At 40.4% G+C, this 15622-nt stretch overlaps 1 protein-coding gene across 4 annotated transcripts in view; it reads right to left on the reverse strand.

Moving 5' to 3' along the window:
* Positions 1-15622, reverse strand: part of Znf318 (zinc finger protein 318) — a 36717-nt gene that overhangs the window by 3062 nt on the left and 18033 nt on the right. For 3 of the 4 annotated variants that reach the window (XR_007979411.1, XM_052192110.1, XM_052192109.1), the window contains exons 5-7: positions 14421-14520; positions 10662-10963; positions 8167-8367 (exon numbers count right to left, since the gene is read on the reverse strand). Coding sequence is in view for 3 of the 4 variants with exons in the window: in XM_052192110.1 (XP_052048070.1) it covers positions 8167-8367; positions 10662-10963; positions 14421-14520 (603 nt within the window). In the remaining variant the exon portion in view is untranslated. Of the gene's footprint in view, positions 1-2713; positions 6771-7019; positions 7139-7619; positions 7720-8166; positions 8368-10661; positions 10964-14420; positions 14521-15622 lie in introns of those variants that run through there. The other variant, XM_052192108.1, reaches the window with a different exon arrangement.

Here is a 15622-nt window from a genome sequence, read left to right on the forward strand (position 1 = left end):
GAGGGAGGAGAAAGCATTGTAAAAGCTAAAGGACCAGAGAATTTGCTGTGAGATTGTGTCTCCTAGTAATACCAGGAGGTACACCTATACAGTCTCGCCATCTTGACTGCCTAAACATCAGCTGACCAAAGAAGATACCAACAGACCCACATATGAAGCTTCAACCTACACAAGGAACTATAGGAAGCCAAGGTATGCGGACAGTCTTCTCCAGAGAAGAGCACATCAATTGATTAATATAAATAAAGCCCTGAAAACAGACATACAAGTATAATTATATAGACTGGTTATAATTAATTATATCTTGGATGTCTGTTTTCTTCAGTCCCAGAAGCTGACAATTGGATAAGACATATTTTTGTATGCTTTACTGCCAAACCTACCCCCCCCCCTTTTGAGAGACAAAGTAGAGTAGTTAGGTGAAGAGTACTTTGCTATATTGCTCAGTAGTGTTAGCAGAAAGACACTAGAGTATTATAGGCTCTGTGCGACCAGTAGTAAATAGGGAAAAGATGCCATATATGGCAGAAAAAAAAAGCATTCACAAAGCATAGGGCACTTTCAGGGAATAATTTAAAGGAACTGGGTGAAAGTAGGCATTTGTCCATATTTAAACACTACTGTTTAATTTCCTACTGCTGATGTCATTCAGTAAAAATTGTTTAGGAGGAAAGGGGAAACTAAAGAGATAGCTAAGCGGTTAAGAGCACTAGTTGCTATCCTAGAGTATCTGGGTTCAGTCCCCAGCACCCACATGGCAGCTCACACCTGCCTGTAATCCCAGGTCTGGAGCTTCTGACATGGTCACACAGACATATATGCAGGTAAAACACCAATGAACAAAGATAGATTAAGAAAAGTATTGTTCTTGACTTAAACATAATTCTACTGCAACAAAGCCAGAGCCCATTCCTCACCTCCAAGGTCAAAAATTAAAAAAAAAAAAAAAAGATTTATATGAGTACACTGTAGCTGTCTTCAGACCCACCAGAAGAGGGCGTCAGATCCCATTACAGATGGTTGTGAGTCGCCATGCAGGTGTGCTGGGTCCTGACTGAACTTGGGACCTCTGGAGGAGCAGTCTGTGCTCTTGACCCCTGAACCATCTCTCCAGTCCTATGACCAAAATTTTAGTACCGTGATAAGCCTTTAAAATGTCTAAGTACCAACTACTGGACCAGAGTTCTGAACATTCATGTGGCTTCTCTGGATGGGCTCCAAGGCTAGATGCCATTTATCAAAGGGTGATGGCAGCACTTCTTACAACTAGTATCCTAGAAGCTGTTCCCTCTGCTGGTTTAGGGTAGAGCTGAAGAATGCCTTTCCTTTAACTCTCGGAAGGGACTATACAGAAGAAATCCTAGATTACAGACAACTTTGGAATAAGCCCTGAAGTCGTTCTGAAATTATAAGGGAAAGTTAAGGCTCAATGTTCTCCGCAGAGCTTTAGGCTCCAGCTGCCTATGGTAGGTCTGCCTTCCTTAGATAGTTCCTTGTCCCTTCCTACTCTTCTCAAGTAGCCCCTCCTAACCGAGAGACTGAAGGAGGGGCTCCTAACCTAGGGAGTGAAGTTAAATCTAGGCTTAATCCCTCTCTCCAAGAAAGAAGTGGAACATAAGCCTGAAAGTCAGTACAAACTGGCATTTAAATTTATTTTTCCCTAAATTCCCATAGATAACCTCCTATAACAAGGGAGCCATTTTTGGAAGAAGTGATCTCTTTTGAAACCCACTGGAGATTAAGCTTTTCTAAGAGCAATTTTTTTGAGTCACTCTATGGGTTTCAGGCCAAGAGTATACTCAACTCAAACTTTAAGACCACCTGAGGATCTGTATGTAGACGTGCTTCCCACTTAAGACTGATGACCCATGTCCAGTCCCCAGAATCAACTCCTCAAAGCTGTCTTCTGACACCCATGAGCATGCGTTCTCACACTCACTCTCTCCCATTCCTACCAAGGCTACTCAGGATTCTATATATATTTGATTCAGAGATGAAGTAAAAACCCTCATCTTTAAAGGAATAAAGACAACACGCCAACTAGAACACAATGATTTAAGAAACTCATCCAAAACCATGGGAAAGCAAATGGCCGAGACATAGTCAAGGATCTTGGTCTCTCATATCCATCCATTCCTTTTCACAACGGAGACCAGGACTAATAAGTTGGAATTGATTAAGACTCTAGAAAAACTAGATATTCTCATCAACTCAATCTAGGGGTCTGTAGATAAGGAAACGGGGCAGGAATCCTGCAGAAAGGACTTGAAGGAATGCTGAGGAGCAGGTGGAGGCTGGCTCTGCTGAACCAGGTTACACACGTCTAACAAAGGAGGAACATCAGAAGGAAACTGGAACAGTTTAGAAACCCTGAGTGCTGAGCTCCCTGACTCCTGAATGCACCCCACCAAGCACCTGAATATCCATTCAGAGCTCCATTTCCCAAAGCACCTAGGGGGAGCCAACTTCTTTTTTACACCCAGGCAGCACAGGTTAGACAGTACAATCTCTGATTCTGAAGGAAGTGGCTTTGGAGAAGGAGAGCTGCAGGCTGGGGTGGACAGCAGGCTGCCACTCATTACTCTAGTTTCTTTTGAAGCTCAAATTTGTGTGGTGTCAAGACAAACATACAGAAAGAAGTAGGAGATGAATACATTTATTCCAAAAAAATTAACACATTAAAAATGGATTTAAACTTATCCAAGCCAATTCATAAATTCTTTAAAACTTTTATTAAACAAAATGTACAACCCAAAACATCACACTATGGTGGCAATAAGTTGGGTAAGGAGAGGTAGAGGGTTACATCTATGTTTGTGGAACAGAGAGTGAGTCCAATCCCATTTTAGATCTTCTAGAGTTTACAACAGAAATGGCTGATAAACAATTTAACATAAAATGTACAATATAATGGGCAAAGGCCATTTCAAAACTAAAAGTGAACTCCAAAACACAAATGTTCCTGGCACTGAGCCAGGAATAAGCCTTACCAGTTTGTTGTCTTCCAAAACTGAGCCTGCCAGTTTTTCTGTCATTTACTGAGGCCACTTCCAAACAAGTCTGTAGGTGACTAGAACCATTTAAAGCAAAGGCAACAAAATAAGGAGCTAATGTGCCAGGTGAGGAAAGTTAAAACAGCAAGCAGGGCTACTCACGCTGCAATCCTAACAATGTTAAGGCAGGCCCATCCGAATGAACGGAACCTAAGGGAGGTACAATTCTTTCTTCAAAAGCTTTCCATTTCAGCAAGCTTTCTGGTGTTTCTTCCAGAGATCTGTCAGTTGCCCAGAAAGGTAGGTATACAAGCAGTAATTGAAGTCAGCTGTTTCCCACACCCCCTCACATTTTAGAAATGGCAGCCTCAAAGTCAAAATCAAAGAACACTTTGTGGTGAGCCAGATAGACATTTGACTTTAATGACAAAGAAAAAATAATTTGGCCAAAAATTTAAAAAATTAACAGAAAATACTTTTTTTTCTTTTACAGATATGTAGAGAAGTTGTTAAAACTTATTTTATCTAATATTTTAAAGAGAAAGGGAGGAGACGGTATTGTTTTAGCTCCAATGAACATTTACTGTGACGGTTTCCAGATGAGATTGCCAACTAGTCCTGGGATCCAATTTCTAAAACCCAATGATTCATCCATTTAAGTAGTCCTGACTGTTAAGAGTCATAAACACTGGACCTTGTGTGGTCTGGGATGACATCAACTGCAGCTTCTTGTTCAGGCATTTCCTGAGGGCTCGAGTTGCCTCCAACTACCTGATCCCTTGAAGGGGAGCCTGAGGTTGGAATTTTTACCAAATTCAAAGCATTGTCATTGTCTTCACTTACTTGAGGAACTGCTACCTCTGAGACAGACACATTCAGAATTTCTGGAGGTGGTGATCCTATCTCCAAGGAACTACACTTGAGAAAGTCATCTGGCTCAGAAAGTGGAGAACATGGTTTCTCTTTTGGAACTCCAGGTGTCCGTGTGACAAAATCAACAAGGTCTGGAAGGCAAGGAGATGGTCCAAGGCTTGAAGGACTGACTGTTGTGGATTCCATTCTGAGTAAATCTTTCTGTAGTGGTGAAGTTTCTTTTACTTCCTCAGACAACATTCCTCCAGCCAAGAGGTCAAGGGCCTGGTGTGTTCTCTCACCTCCTAAGTCATGGTCAACATTTTCCATAGGGTGTCCAGTTTCCAAAGAGCTAGAGGTGATTCTCCCATTTCTGGAATTAGATGAGCTATGTGCACCCTCTGTTTCAAAATTAAGCACCAAAGTTTTGGGAGATTCTAATGGAAATCCAGAAAAAGATGGTATTGTAGGTTCAATGTCACTGAGACTGGAAGGATTACACATTACAGATGACACAGAATTTTCTTCACATGCTTTCTGTGACAGGGCAGTTGGTGATCTCTGTGTTTGTTCTATCTGACTATTGCTGAAATCAGCATGCATATCCCCCAGATTCCTCAGAGCTGCAAATCCCTCTACCTCTAAATGTGTAGCATCAAAGTTTTCCAAAACTTTGCTTTCTATTGTTACAGTTAGTTCTGGACAGGTACCTTGTAGCTCCACATCTTCCACTCCTGGTTTCTCTGGCCTCTCCCACGTCTCTTGTCTCTTTAAACACATACCTGATCCAGCTGGAGACAGCAGTAGTAGTTCAGGCATGCCTTTTGGATTCTGGAGCAATGATGGAAATGAATCTATTTTTGTCCTTTTGGAAGGGAGAGACTGACTCAATTCAATTACTACTTTACTTGTATTTTCACGTCCTGTCATCAATTTGCTAGACTGTTCTGCCTCTTTGTCAACTGTTGACAACTTGGGTTGTCCTATTTCTCCTTCCCATGTATTTCTGTTGACATGGTTTGAATTAGAATCTTCTAAGCTATTGGCACCTTCTTCTTCAGTTGCTGCCTTTCCTTTTAGTTCAGTGTTTCTCTTCACTTCACTTTCTCTGCAATCCTCTGACTGGTACACCTCTTGGTTCTTGTTTTGATTATCTATGAAGTTAATTTCTATCAACTTCTGAGATCCATTGGTTTGACAGTGTTTATCTGACAGATGAGAAGTTGAGTCTGTACCAGGTGGCCCTGGCTCTCCCAGGTCAAATTTGATTTTCCCCTCTGGAGGTCTATCCTTATCAGTGTCATTATGGAAAGAACCAGAAGTCCACATGACCAAAGTGTCTGTCTTTGGGGAAACTATCTCATAAGGCTTATTTTGGTATAATCTTGTCAGAGGCTGTAGGAAGCTATAGGTGCTGTCTTTGCTTTTGGGATCTATTTGATCTACAACAGACCATTTCCCTATGGACTCCATATCTTTTGAAATAGGATTTTCAAGATTGCTGACTTCAGTAGCAGTGACCAAAGCACTACCTTGAGGCAGGTCCTCTGAGGATAAACTACTGTTCAAAGCAGAAGTGGAGGAGATATCTGAACTTTCTGTTCTAGAAAGGCTGTTGCTTTCCCCATTGGCTAATGGACTACTACTCAGCTTAGTCTCATGGGCCCCCTTTCCACCACTACTATAGAATATGTCATATAGGTCTTTAGCATTGGCTGTGGCTAAACACGAATTTCGCTTTTCTAATTTTTTGGCCTGTTCACTGAATACACTTGAAAGGGGTGGTGGAGGCCGTACTAACATAGACATTAGGGTCTGGTCCTGGTCACTCTCACTCACCCCAGGAGCTGTCTCATCAGAAGGAATTGCAGCTGGTTGTTCTGAGGCCATGAAGGCCACAGGCAACCCTGGGTTCAAAATATTAGGACCTTGGAACCCATGATTGAAAGTCTGAGATACCACCGAATTAGATTTTCCTGGAGTTAAGACAACATTTGCTTGAGCAGGAGATGGGGCAGATAGCTGAGGTACAACCAGGGGTGGTGGAGGTGGGGGTGGAGGTGGTGGGGGTGGAGGTGGTGGCGGTGGAAGTAGAGCCAGCATTTGCTCAGGTACTTGGGATGGTTCATTCTTTTCAGCCAGTTCCACTTTTTCCTCTGGAGACCCTTTTAGAACCACCTCTTCTCCTCCAAAAGCTTTGGAGATGATATCTGGAGGCAAGAGAAGATCTGATGAAGACTCTTTAACCACTGGCAAAGGCTTGGTGGAGGTCCCAGAGGACTTGATAGACAGAAAGGTGTTAAGAGGAGCAGGCTTGCTCACTGCGGCTGAACCTGACTTGCGGAGTACTGTGGATGGGATAGGCAAGTTGGGTCGGATCTTAGTCTGTGTTGAAGTTGTAACGACAGGTGTCCAGGGACTGGTCTGTGCAACGACAGTTTTTCCAGAAAGCTTGATTTTGATGGGCTTTGCCTTTCCAACCTCAGCTTTGCCTTCATCTCTGTCCTTACTGGTTTCCATGGTGTCTTCCTTAGGGGCACCTGGGGTTATCACTGAACTTTTTTCTTCTTCTTTTTCTGGCTTCTTCCAACTGAACTTTCCAAAAGAAGATGCTATTGATGAATCCTTCTTTACCTCTTCTTTTACTTGGGGTTTGAGGCTAGCATTCCTTTTAATTTCACCTTTCTCAGGGGAATTCCCACCCTCAGAGAGTTGGTCCTCTAGCTCTCCAGAGGCTTTGTCATCTTCCTTTGCTTCTTTTACAATTTTTGCCTTTTTTTCTATCTTCTCCTCCTTTGGCTTCTCATTAAGTTTGCGTTTGAGCTCATTTTGCCGTCGCCGCTCTGTCTCTAGGACAACAGCCAAGCCAGCTTGGCGGTCCAGATTTCTTCGTTCTTCATACAATGGGTTTTCTTCCACATATTTCTGGAAAGAGAACATATAAAGGCTTAATAAGTTGTCAAATTGATATATAAGAGAAAAATCTTGGCCCTTGCCACAGCTACAACTCATTTAAGAACATATCACTGGAACAATCTTTTCAAGAATAAGGACCGAGAACTTCCTAATGTTAGATGGAATGTGAAAAATGTTGGCCGCTAACTCTGATATTTGGCATGACCAAAGGAATTAGTACAGAAAGTAAGGAGCTCTACAGGGACTTCAAAGACCAACCTTGTAGTTTTCATTGTGCTGGTGACCCTTGACATGCTGCTCTCCAGAAATTGGATCCCCCAAAAATTCCTCACAAAGTTGGCAGTAAAACCCAGTGATAGGAATCAGAAACTCAGAGCCTAAAAGAAATAGAAAAGAGGAAGCAAGCCTTTTCCATCAAGGATGCCAGAAACCAGAGGCAAATGCTATCACTATTTTGCAATAAGATGACCATACACACTTTGGAGTCAGAAGTGGCATTTAGATGAATCCCAAGGACATACTCTTTCTAACCTTTCTAACCTCTTACTTCTATGCAGCTATTCTTTTACCACTTGGGAACACTGCCTCACTGGTTAATCCAGCAGTACCTTGTGCCAGATCCATTCCTTAAGGCCTATCATGCACCAAGCATGTTAGAAGAGATTTAGAAACCATAGTCCTCAATGGTAAATTCACGTATCTGCATGAGAGTTCTCATGTAGGTACTAAGTAAGTACTTAGAGATCATTGCTACATGCAGCACTGACGACTTATAAATAAAATTTTAAAGATATTCAACTTCTCAATTTACTCCTTAATAAAAATTTAGTTGGAAAAGCAGGGAGGGAGGGAACCTACCTTTTGCAGGAACAGTTATCTTGTCAGTTCGCTTTACAGTGTCTTGCTTAGCCTCACTCTGGGTCTTTGAAGCCCAAGGTCTGTTGTAGGGATCCAGTGTCTATTTGCAAGAGGCAGAGGCGCTCACACAACAGCACTAAAATCTCAATGACCCACTTTTCTCTCTTTTTCTTCCCCTAAATATCAGACCAGGGAACCAGCAGTTCTTAGCTATCCACCCCCACCCACCAACTCTGCCAACTGTTTAAACGGAATCACCTGTGGAGAAGGTAAAAACATGTTAGCTCAAGTACTAGAAATGGATAAATAAAAATTCAGGTACTCAAGGAATCAAGAGAGAGAAGCCTCACTTACACTTGTATGGTGTTTAGTTACAGTAGGTCCCCTGAACTGAGCCCCAGGGATAGTATCTCCTTTGTTGGTAACTCTTGGCTCTTCAGAATGGGCTCCTGCCCTTTTGAGAATGTTTCATTTTCCAGCTTTGTAATGCAGCACAGAGGTTGGAGGGGAATGAGGTGATAGAAATAACAGTGGTCAGGATACCTACCTGTGTGTGCTTCTTATTGTGCATATGGGTGAAGAAGTCAAACATGGTCCCACAGATGGTATTGCAGTCTTTGCACCAGTGACTGCCAGCATCATAATACTCATAAGCAGCAACAGGCTGATCAGACGGCTTAGCAGTTGGCTGGAGGCTTTCAGTAGAACTAGGGCTCGTAATACAGGACTTTTCATTTACTTTTGATTCCTAGAGAGAAAAACTACATTTATAAAAAAATTCAAGGCAGTCTAGATTTATCTACTCCCCAAAAAGCTGGTGGTCACACAATCATAGCAATCATGGCCACAGGAATCTCAACCATAGGAATTATGACCATGTCTAGTGTGTAATATAAAAAGCTATATAAAGCCAGGCAGTGATGGGTGGCATACGCCTGTAATCCCAGCACTTTGGGAGGCAGAGGCAGGCGGTTTTCTGAGTTCAAGGCCAGCTTGGTCTACAGAGTGTGTCCCAGGACAGCCAGGGCTATACAGAGAAACCCTGTCTCGAAAAAACCAAATCCAAAAAAAAACAAAAACAAAAAAGAATATAACGACTGGGCTGGAGAAATGGCTTTTAAGAGCATTAGCTGCTCTTGTACAGGACCAGGGATCAATTCCAGTAGCTACACGGTGGCTTACAACTGCTTGTAACTCCTCTTCTGGCCTCTGTGGACACTGTATGCATGTGGTGTACATACATACATGTAGGCAAAAATACCCATAGACATTTAAAAAAGAACATTAAATAAAAAAATACATAGCTACTTATATATATTCTTTATATATATATATATATATGTTAGAGATTTTTAGAGATATTTTAAAAATTTTCTCTAAAAGAATATCAAGATCATATGAGGACAGTGAGATGATCTGATTAAGCTTAAGCTGATCACCTGACTTTGAGTTCCAGAATCCATGTAAAGAGCTAGGTTTTGTGTCATACACATGTAATCCCAGCCCTCACAAGGTGAGAGGGGAGGTAGAGAGGAGACATGCCATGCTCATGGGCACCAGGTAGCCTGTAAATCCAAGCACAGCAGAAACATCAAAAGAGGCCCTACTTAAAATACAAAGTGGTAGAAGGGACTCCTAAAAGTTGTCCTCTTGCCACCTCACATGTGCTATCACACCCACACATACTTAAATAAATATAACTATGTATGTAATATTCACGTATACACTACATATACATACCTAATTATATGTGTATATATGTACATACACATAATATATGTATATACACATTGAAACAAATGTAATTATATATGTACATACATATATATTATATATATTATACACACATGTATAAAATGCTTTTAGAGAGGGTATTCAAGATTGTAGAAAGATCTGACTGCTTTGGAGAAAAGAAGCTGGAGAACAATGTGGAAAGGAACTGGAGAACGAACAACCATAGGGAGGAGTCATTTCACTATACCCTTTAGTAGATGCTGAATATATTACCTACGCAAACAAATACATTAAATTTAAAAATCAAATGATGACTAGAAGGAGAAACAAAAGATAGTCAGCAAGTTAATAAATAAGAAATAAGAATAAATAAGGAATAAATCAAATCACTTTTCTTATGTGTCCTGGAAAGCCAGTGCTGCACATGGATACAGCAGACAGTAATTTCCATTGAGTGATCGAAAGGAGTAAGATCACATATTCCTAAACTGCCTAAAAGTCACAAATAGAAGTTAACACCTCAGAGTTACCAATTCTAATTTTTTAGTGTGTGTGTGAGCAGGTAGGTTCATGTGTACCAGGGCATGTGTTTGGAGATCTGAGGACAACTTCTTGGAGTCAGTTCTTGCCTTCTACCTTATTAAGGCAACTCTTTTGTTTCTGCTGTTAGGATGTATATACAGGCTGGGTGGCCCTCTAGCTTCTGGCTCATTCTTCTGTTTCTGCCCATCTCATCTTACAAGTGCTAGATTTATAGACTCATGCTACTGAATCCTACTTTTTATAGGCTCTGAGAATTGAGCTAAAGTTACCCAGCTTCTATAAAAGTTCTTCTACTTGCTGAGCCATCTCACCAGCCTGAATTCTCTTAAAATGTAACTCCCAAATAGTAAGGTATCAATAATAAATGCTTCTATTTATGTGACTTAGTCACTGGGTTGGGGAAAAGGCATTTAGGAAATGAGAATTTTGGTTAGATGGAGTATAGTGAACAAGAGAGCAGAGAGGAATGCAGTGAGGCCTAAGTAGGGGGGTAAATATCACAATAACTAGCTGTGTGTGAAGAGAGGACTGAGAATGCTGTAGCAGTGAGTGTGGTGGTTCATGCTTTAATCCCAGCACCCCAGAGCCAAGGGGATGTCTGTGAGTTCAGGGCTAGCATGCTCTACATAGTGAGTTCCAGGCCAGCCAGAGCTATTTAGTGAGATCCTCTTTCAAAAACATATGTGAAAACCTCAAAAAAAAAAAAAAAAAAACCCTCTACAGCAGTCCATATGGGGGAAAAAATAACCAAAAGTTAGTCATTACCTTGTTGTTAGAGGAAGAGTTTGAAGGTAACAACTCTTTTTCTGGGCTCTTAGATTTTTCTTTTTCAGGCTTCTCTGTAGACTCTTTACTGTCATTTGAAGACTTCAGGGATTTATCAAAGATGTCAATTCCCAAGATCTGAGCTACTTTGTCCAGTTCAGACTGCTTCTTTTCTGCTTCTTCTGTTTCTTTATGCAGCTCGGCAATGTCCTTCATAATACTATCCTGAAGTCGACTCACCTCCATCAGAAGTGGATCTTTGTGACCATCCTTCTCCCTTCGCTTCTTGCGCAACATCTCCCCTGAATGGTCAAATGTTTACCAAAAGAAATCTAAGGAATGACAAACTAGGAGACTTCATTTTTTATATTTATAAGTAGCAATCTATAGAGCTATATGGTTACAAAATCATTTTCCACCAAAAAAAACCTTAAAAGCAAGTAACAGTCTCTTTCCATATGTGGTTAGCTTGGGAGAAGTAAAGGTGAAAGGCAAAAGATCATATTCTCTTCTATCTATCTATCTATCTATCTATCTATCTATCTATCTATCTATCTATCTAGATATTTATTTATTTATTTATTATATATAAGTACACTGTAGCTGTATTCAGACACTCCAGCAAAGAGCATCAGATCTTATTACGGATGTGGTTGCTGGGATTTGAACTTAGGACCTTCAGAAGAGCAGTCAGTGCTCTTAACCACTGAGCCAGCCATCTCTCCAGCCCCATATTCTCTTCTGTATAATGATAATCAGGTAGGACTCTACAGGTAGAACCTCAGGGGCTCTGTAAACTCTCCCAGGTGACAAAAGAAGGTCACCTAAATAGATTGTCTGACTTTATCTAACTTAAGAACATTTTACCAGTTTCTGCAATGAGTTTATGCCTAATGTCCTTATTTTCAACCTTATGGAACAAAATAAGTAAGCTTCTCTTCTTAAGTGATACAGGTTCAGACAGAAACAATGACCTTTTCTGTTCTCTACTCTTTCACACTATTATCCAACTGCAGTATTTAGAAACATTGTTTATTTCTTTCACTGCATTATGTGAATTCTTAAAAGCACAAATGAAGAAACAAAAGAAATAGCAGCACATATCTGGAGTCCCACTACTTTGAAGATGGAGACGGGAGTACCAGGATTTCAAAATCCTCCTAAGCTACACAGTGAATGTGAGGCTAGTGTGGGTTACATGACCTTGTTTCCAGATTAAAAAAAATAGAAAACAATGCCAGTCTGGTCTACAAATGGAGTTCCAGGACAGCCAGGGCTGCTACACAGAGAGACCTTGTCTCAGACAGACAGACAGACAGACAGACAACAAAAATAAAAGGAGGAGAGGGGAGAGGGTAACAGCATAAAAAAGTAAGGTATCCTAGAACACTGTGTGATAAAGAGAAAACTCTCAAAAGTGACAAGGGAATAGAGAAGACACTACAGCCAACTCAACATGGCTCCTACCAGCTGCATTTGAAAAAATCGGAGTATAGAAATAAATAATGACAATGACAAATGATAACCTACTGTCACTGAATGAATATCCACTCATACAAATGACTAAACAAATTGTGGCAGGGGTTAGAAGTTCCTCACTGAAACAGAAACCCCACTACATAGAAGGAATAACAAAAATGAAAAAAAAATCACTCAACAACCATGAAAGCAAGTTTCTCTTTTCTTTTCTTTCTTTCTTTCTTTTTTTTTTTTTTTAGCTCCGGCTGTCCTGGAACTCATTCTGTAGACCAGGCAGGCCTCAAACTCAGAAATCCACTTGCCTCCCAAGTGCTGGGATTAAAGGTGTGCACCACCACCTCCCGGCAAAAGCAAGTTTCTAAGGCTAAAAGGAGGAGAGGGGAGAGGGTAACAGCATAAAAAAGTAAGGTATCCTAGAACACTGTGTGATAAAGAGAAAACTCTCAAAAGTGACAAGGGAATAGAGAAGACACTACAGCCAACTCAACATGGCTCCTACCAGCTGCATTTGAAAAAATCGGAGTATAGAAATAAATAATGACAATGACAAATGATAACCTACTGTCACTGAATGAATATCCACTCATACAAATGACTAAACAAATTGTGGCAGGGGTTAGAAGTTCCTCACTGAAACAGAAACCCCACTACATAGAAGGAATAACAAAAATGAAAAAAAAATCACTCAACAACCATGAAAGCAAGTTTCTCTTTTCTTTTCTTTCTTTCTTTCTTTTTTTTTTTTTTTTAGCTCCGGCTGTCCTGGAACTCATTCTGTAGACCAGGCAGGCCTCAAACTCAGAAATCCACTTGCCTCCCAAGTGCTGGGATTAAAGGTGTGCACCACCACCTCCCGGCAAAAGCAAGTTTCTAAGGCTAGAAACTTTAATTAAAGTGGTGGGAAGAAGCTTCACGAGTGACTTTTACCACAGTCTCAAAGATTTCCTGAGAGATACTCCTATCATGAACTTGAAATTCTTTTGACATAGTCTTACCAAAACTGAATAAGCTAAAGTCAATCATAAACATCAGATAAATTAAAATGAAGAGATACTGTATAAAATATATAACCTTTTCTAAAATATCAAATTATGACTAGAAAGGCTCAGAAACTATTACTATCAAAAGGTAAAAGACTAAAAGAATAATGACTGAATGTGATAAATAACCTTTCAATTTCTTCTTCTATAAAGGACAGTTATAAAACAATTAGTAAAATATAAATAAGATTAGTAGACTAGACAATACAATTAATTTCCTAATTTAAAAAATCTTTTTGCAGCTGGGTATGGTAGCACACATGTTGAATTCCAGCACTTGGGACGCAGAGGCAGATAGATCTCTGTGAGTTTGAGGTCATCCTGGTCTACAAAGAGAGTTCCAAGACAACTAGGGCTATTACACAAACAAATCCTGTCTCAACAAACCAAAACAAAAAAACCACCACACAAACTTTTTACACGTGGGTATGTGCGTGTGTTTATCTTCACATGTGTGAGCACAGGCACACACATCTTACTGGAGTGGAGGTCCAAGGGCAACCTTGGGTGTTAGCCCTCATCTTCCGTTTTGCTTGAGGCAGGACCTCATCTGCTGCCACATGCACCAGGCTTCTGGGGATTCTCTTGTTTCTGCCTCCCATCTCGATATAGAAATGCTGAGATTATAGCTGTATGCTACTGTATCTAATTTCTGTGGGTTCTGAGAACCTAAACTCAGATCCTTACACTTGCTTTGGCCCTGAGCCATCATCTTAGCCCTAATTTTCTAGTTTTGATTAGTATATTGCATACTTGAACTCTTATTTGGAAATACATACTAAAATTCTCAAAGGTATCATATCTACAACTTATTCTAAAAAGAGTTCAGGAAAAATTGCACACTTAGTGCCTGGCACAGTGGCATACACACTTTTAACCCCAGCACTTGGGAGGCAGAAGCAGGAGACTCTCTTTAAGTTCAATGACAGTCTGGTCTACAAAGTGAGTTCGAGGACAGCCAGGGCTACACAGAGAAACTCTGTCTCAATAAACAAAAGCAACAACAACAAATTACACAGTCAGATACAGAGAGAGGAAGAGAGGGGAAGAGAGAGAGAATAAGAACAGAAAATATGGCAAAACATAATAGTGAGAGGACTGCCTGAGGATTCTTTGCATGACTGTTACAACTTTTCTCTAGGTTTATGCCCAAATTGTTTTCACTGATTCTAAGTACTAATACCTCTCTACTTGACTTTACTGCTCAACAATGCAGCCATACAAAGGAGTTGTCTGATACCTTGTTGTTTATGGAGCCGTTCCAACTCAGTCCTGAGATAAAACATTTTCTTTTGCCGGGCTTCCTGTTCAGTTTTCAGTTTTTCTCTCTCTTCAATAACCTACAGAGTACAAAATGGAAAGAGTGTGATCTGAAGTTCCCAAAAGAGGGTGGGGAGTAGGGGAGAGAGAGATATGTAAGCTATACCTGTGTTAAAGATTCTATAAGATCACATGACTAAACGTCAAGACCACAGAGTTAAACCATTAAGACCAGAACTCTACCACTGTGAGCCAGTTTCACTTCCTTTGAAAGTCAACTAGAGAAAATAAATAAATAAATAAATAAATAAATAAATAAATAAATAAATAAAGTCAACTAGAGCTTACACCTATGGGACCATCTGTTCTAACATCCTGGAACTCCTAAAACCATACAATGTATTCTTAGCAGACCAGAAGTTTTCATCAGTTCAAATGCTAAGAACATCATTGAAGCCAACCAGTGGTGGCACACACCTTTAATTCCAGTACTTAGGAAGAAGAGGCAGGTGGATCTCTGTGAGTTCAAGGCCAGCCTTGTCCATACAGCAAGTTCTAGGATAGGCAGGGCTGTTACAAAACAAAAACAAAAATAAAAATAAAAACACACATCTGATGTATCTATATCCACAGTGGAACCTGGTACTTGTGTTCCTGGGCCATGGTACTCACTCTGGTTATAAAGCAAATGATTCCTTTTGAAAACTGTGTTTCTGTGTTGACAGGAGTCTCTCAGCTTCCAACATCCTTCTTTTCTACCTATCTAGCACTTATGCTTGAACCTTAAAGCCCAGTGTAGGAGCACACACCTCTAAATTTTAGCACTCAGGAGGCTTTTGCAAAAGGACTGTTGTAAGTTCAAGGTCAGCCTGGTCTACATAAAAAACTCTAGGAAAGGTAGGAGCCTCAAAACAAGTTTACCTTCACCCAAAGTTCAAATGCCTGCACACGGAAGCTTTGTAGTCAAAGTGACATTTTATTCAAATACAAGTTCAAAACCAGAATTTTATCCTCTTCTTTAGAACTATACTACCAAGAAGGTTTCAAGCACAAAGTACCTACTGCCACTGACAGCACCATTGGATAGAGACTCTGAACCTAAGCAGAAACATAAAGAAAAGGACTAAAATGTGGATCTGAGTGACTTGTATTAGCTGTATTATATATTTCATGTTATTTAAA

This window comes from Apodemus sylvaticus, chromosome 9 (genome assembly GCF_947179515.1).
Source record: "Apodemus sylvaticus chromosome 9, mApoSyl1.1, whole genome shotgun sequence".
NCBI lineage: Eukaryota > Metazoa > Chordata > Mammalia > Rodentia > Muridae > Apodemus > Apodemus sylvaticus.